We start from the raw sequence: 4,998 nt of genomic DNA, 5'->3' as shown, positions 1-4,998 counted from the left end.
GTGTGTGTGTGTGTGTGTGTGTGTGTGTGTGTGTCATCCGTGCACTGACCAAGGTGCTGAAAACAGCAAATTTGATATAATAAAATGTGAAGTATAGGATAATGATGTAAGAGAAATGATAATTCATGAAAACACAACTTTGATTAAAAAAATCTGAGGAAAAAAGAAATTCAATGTGAGTTTACATATTGAAAATACTAAATAGACTAACTTTGAAAAACCTTTTGATCATGGACAAAGGGGGAAGGTTGTACTTCTATCTTTGCGTCTCACTAAAACAGTGAATTTCACATATTAAAGGACAATGTTAAAGTTGTCTCTCTTTATCTTCCTGCGCGCACATCCTCGCTGCATGAGCTGCAAACTGGACAGTCGCAGATGGAACAGCCGCACTCTGTAACATCCTCGCAGACAAATGACGCATTTTCCATCACTGGTATAAATAAGCAGCATCATTCTCCCCCAGCTGCCGAGACTCACAGTTCAGAGGCTCCGTCCAGCAGCGAGCATCCCATCGTGCGCTATGCGCTCCACGAGGTGCCGCCGTGTGACGCGCACCGGGCTCTCCCTGGAGTGACCGAGCAAAGTTCCACCCGCGATGGAGGGATCAAACAACACCACGAGCTGGTATCAGTTCGACAACTTCTCGGACAGAGCTCTGAAACCTGAAGACGAAGAGGTGAAGCTGAGCTACCAAGTGGTCACGTCTTTCCTGCTCGGCGCGCTCATCCTGTGCGCAATCTTCGGGAACGCGTGTGTCGTCGCTGCCATCGCGCTGGAGCGCTCCCTCCAGAATGTGGCCAACTACCTGATCGGCTCTCTGGCTGTCACCGACCTGATGGTGTCGGTGCTGGTGCTGCCGATGGCGGCGCTTTACCAGGTGTTGAACCGGTGGACTCTGGGGCAGATCCCGTGCGACATCTTCATATCTCTGGATGTGCTGTGCTGCACCTCCTCCATCCTGCACCTGTGCGCCATCGCCCTGGACAGATACTGGGCGATCACCGAGCCCATAGACTACATGAAGAAGAGGACGCCTCGCAGAGCCGCGGTCCTCATCAGCGTCACCTGGCTGGTGGGCTTCTCCATATCGGTGCCGCCCATGCTGATAATGCGCTCTCAGCCAAGCAGCATGGCCGAGGACAGGGCGAACCCCAAGCAGTGTAAGATCAGACAAGACCTCTGGTACACAATATATTCCACATTCGGGGCTTTTTATATCCCTCTGACGCTGATGCTGGTTTTATACGGGCGGATTTTCAAGGCTGCCCGGTTTCGGATCAGGAGGACTGTGCGTAAAACGGAGAAAAAGAAAGTGTCCGACTCCTGCTTGGCGCTTTCGCCCGCGCTCTTCCATAAAAAGACTCACGGAGACGCGCAGGGAAAGAGCTGGAAAAGAAGCGTGGAGCCGCGGCCGCTGCTGAGCGCCAACGGCGCGGTCAAACACGCGGAGGACGGAGAGTCCCTGGAGATCATCGAGGTCCACAGCAACTCCAAGGGCAACTTGCCGCTGCCCAACACCCCGAGCTGCGTGCCGCTCTTCGAGAGCCGCCACGAGAAGGCGACGGAGGCGAAACGGAAGATCGCGCTGGCGCGGGAGCGCAAAACGGTGAAGACCCTGGGCATCATCATGGGCACCTTCATCCTCTGCTGGCTGCCGTTCTTCATCGTCGCCCTCGTCATGCCCTTCTGCCAGGAGTCCTGCTTCATGCCCCCCTGGCTGGAGGCTGTCATCAACTGGCTGGGCTACTCCAACTCTTTACTCAACCCCATCATTTACGCGTACTTCAACAAAGACTTCCAGAGTGCTTTCAAGAAAATCATCAAGTGTCATTTTTGCAGACCGTGATGGTTCTTTCTTTCTTTCTTTCTTTCTTTCTTTCTTTCTTTCTTTCTTTCTTTCTTTCTTTCTGTCTTTCTTTCTGTCTTTCTTTTATATCTTGGGCTGCCACCACAAACGCGCCGGAGCCCATCGGGAGACGTCCAGGTGAAAAGCGACGCCTATAACAGTGATTGTTCTGCGTTAATGAATGATGCTGGAAAAGAGGGCTCATACTCATAAAGATTCACGTGGATCATCATCTTTCATATCTCCAGAGAAGTCCGTAGCCTATGCATAGATAAAGCTGTGATCGTTTGATTGAAGCTCAATGTTCTTCATCATATTGTCCAAATAAAGAATTACTTTTGGAGATTTTTCCGAGGTCGTTATTATCAACAGTATTATATTTGAATATACATCAATTGTTTTAAGAATTTTAAAGATCTATTTTGCTGTTAAAAGAATATTTTTGTATGGTTGTTTGAGGTTTATAAGCTATTTAAAAATGAACATAATCTGCTGCAGAACACAAAATGCGTGTTAGAGGCAGCACCATCACATCTGGTCAAGGCACAATTCAAAAAACAGCATCAGCAAGGCGCACAACGAGGCAGAAGCTGTAATATTTGGAGGATATGACTGTAGATTTTTTTCCTGGATCTGTTGCAGAAAATGACTAAATCACAATGAAATTCAACCTTTTCTGTGATGCTGGTGGAAAACACACTGAAAACTGTACCACGGCAAGAAAACCGCACCACAGAGATCATCATTTCATAATGATATTCATATAAGACATGAACCAAATTCGAACATACTGAATTCATCAAGTTTACATTTTCTATTGTTTAGTAGAGTAGGTGAAACAAAATACATTTTTTGAAACGAATTGAATGATAATATATCGTGACACTGATGGGAAGGACAGTAACGAGAGAATTTCTTCAACAGCACCGTTAGATCACGAGGGCATATCTTTTCTACTTTTGAAATAAAATAGAATAGAATAGAATAGAATAGAAATAGTTTATTAATCCCAGAGGGAACTTCTTGTAACTCCGCACAAGAAAAAAAACACATGATGAATAGAAAGGACTTAAACTATGAATACAACAAAATAAAATGTTTAATAACAAATATTAAATATTAACATGTACTGGTATAAAGGGATAAATGGTGACTGGTATGGGAATAGAGAATGAAGCTTACAGAACAACACAATCTACATGGAGGAATTATCAGTCTTATGGCCACAGGAAGGAAAGATCTCCTGTGGCGCTCTGCAGTGCACTTATATACCGTTACACTCTCTTAACATGACATATACTGGCGACCGTTGACCTTAATGCTTGGAGCAGTGTGCTGCCCGGGGTGGAGGGGATCTGAACCTGCAGACTTCTAACACGTAGTCTGTAGGCCACTGCTTTATCTTAGTTGGTTACACTTAAACGACTCAAGTTCTTTGAACTTAAAATAATTCATGAACTTAAGTTTGAAGAACTTGATTCAATTAGGTGTTACCAATTAAAGCAATTCAATTAAGTTGGTCCAACTATTTCCAACTATTTTCTTTTTTCAGAGTATCTTCAGCTCAAAATCGAAATTTTCAAAGTAATGAAGTTCCAGATCCCCTTTTTCCTTCTTCGTGAGAAATATTGATATGTCACAAGGTTTTGGTGAAGAGCTGGACCAGACTGTTGCAGATAATATAGGTCACGCTGACAGACGGTGGAAATTTAAATTCACTAAACGCAGGTTTGCCGCTCGTCATAAAACCCTCCCTGAATGTGATCCCCTGAAATGGAGGCCGTGTCATCCTCCTGAGCCCTCAAACGCTTTACTGCGGCCGAGCACCACCTGTGCTCTGATCCCCGCATGTCATGTGCAGCCGGATCTGCTGTGTCTCAAAGCAAAGACAATCCTTATTAGAGTCTGAAAAATGCATCCTGTCATTCCAGCGGATGAGCTGTGGAGGCGAACGTATACCACAGATAAAGAGGCCAGCACAGATCCAGACAAAACACACGCATGTAAAAAAAAAATAGAAAAAAAAAACTGAACCGAACTGGACCAAGAGCAGCTTGCCGCCCGTTCTCTCCATCACTCTCACCCTAGTGACATATAAGTCCGTCTGAGGAGGGGCAGGAAGGCGGTGCACAGATGGATGCTGGAGAGGTGGTCGCCATAGCGACATATGGCGGATACAAACTCCGGGGGCCGAGGGGCAATTACCTGATCAAAGGCCCTGCTGCGACACAGGAATACAGAGGTGTGCGTGAGGGGCCCACACAGCTGGCAGCTTCCTCAGACAATAAACAGGTGGGGTTTCCTTTCCTGCTGCTGAGTCCCACAAATACAAAGTTTTTTTTTTTTTTTTTTTTTTTTCAAATAGCCATCAGCTTGAGTTAAGACTTCTTTTCTCCCCTCAGATTTACTCTTTAAGTGCATTGGGATTCATGTGACTGGATTAGAGTCAGATTTATTTATAGTACAAGAAGTCAGTTATTTATCTAGTGAAAGCGATCAAAGTGATGGAGATCACTCCCACAGGAGAGGAAATAGATAAAACAAAGGAGAAACCTAGCAAACCGTCAGTGCACCATGCTCAGAGAAATTGAATAGCTGCTTGTTTCTGTTTGCTACCTCATTCACAGAGGCCCATTGATGGACTGGCAAGCTGATCTGGATGGAGACTGAGTTTTCGTATGTATGTATGTATGTATGTATGTATGTATGTATGTATGTATGTATGTATGTATGTATGTATGTATGTATGTATGTATGTATGTATGTATGTATGTATGTATGTATGTATGTATGTATGTATAAATAATTCAAAGTCAATCAATTATTAGACAGTGTAAATATATACAGTATATAAAAACATTTAGTGAAAGATGGATTCTCCCATGACACGACTGAAAAAACCTTTTCTGGACTGAAGTTACATTTTTGTGTGTCACCATTCACTTCAGTTTTCTTCATGTGGCACGACGGCAACAACACAGCCAAGTCACTGGACTTTAAATTCAAAATAATACAAACACCTAAAGACCAAGCATAGACAACAGTAGGGGTAAAAAAAACAACCTCATTTTAACCAGAAGAAACGTCCTTTAAATCCATTTGGAGGTGGATATGTGGAGTGTTAACAGGAGAGAAAAGCTTTAAATAAG

General features: G+C 44.2%; 1 protein-coding gene across 1 annotated transcript; it reads left to right on the top strand.

The window, feature by feature from the left end:
• Positions 1–598: 598 nt before the first annotated feature.
• On the top strand, positions 599–1,849 carry htr1ab (5-hydroxytryptamine (serotonin) receptor 1A b; the record flags this gene model as incomplete). Its single annotated transcript, XM_080477746.1, has 1 exon — positions 599–1,849. One exon carries the CDS (start codon positions 599–601, stop codon positions 1,847–1,849), a length of 1,251 nt encoding a protein of 416 aa, XP_080333872.1.
• Positions 1,850–4,998: the final 3,149 nt, after the last annotated feature.

This window comes from Lipophrys pholis (genome assembly GCF_963383615.2).
Source record: "Lipophrys pholis genome assembly, chromosome: 12".
Lineage (NCBI taxonomy): Eukaryota > Metazoa > Chordata > Actinopteri > Blenniiformes > Blenniidae > Lipophrys > Lipophrys pholis.
The sequence above is the reverse complement of the archived record's forward strand: the minus strand, read 5'-3'. Positions and strand labels throughout refer to the sequence as shown.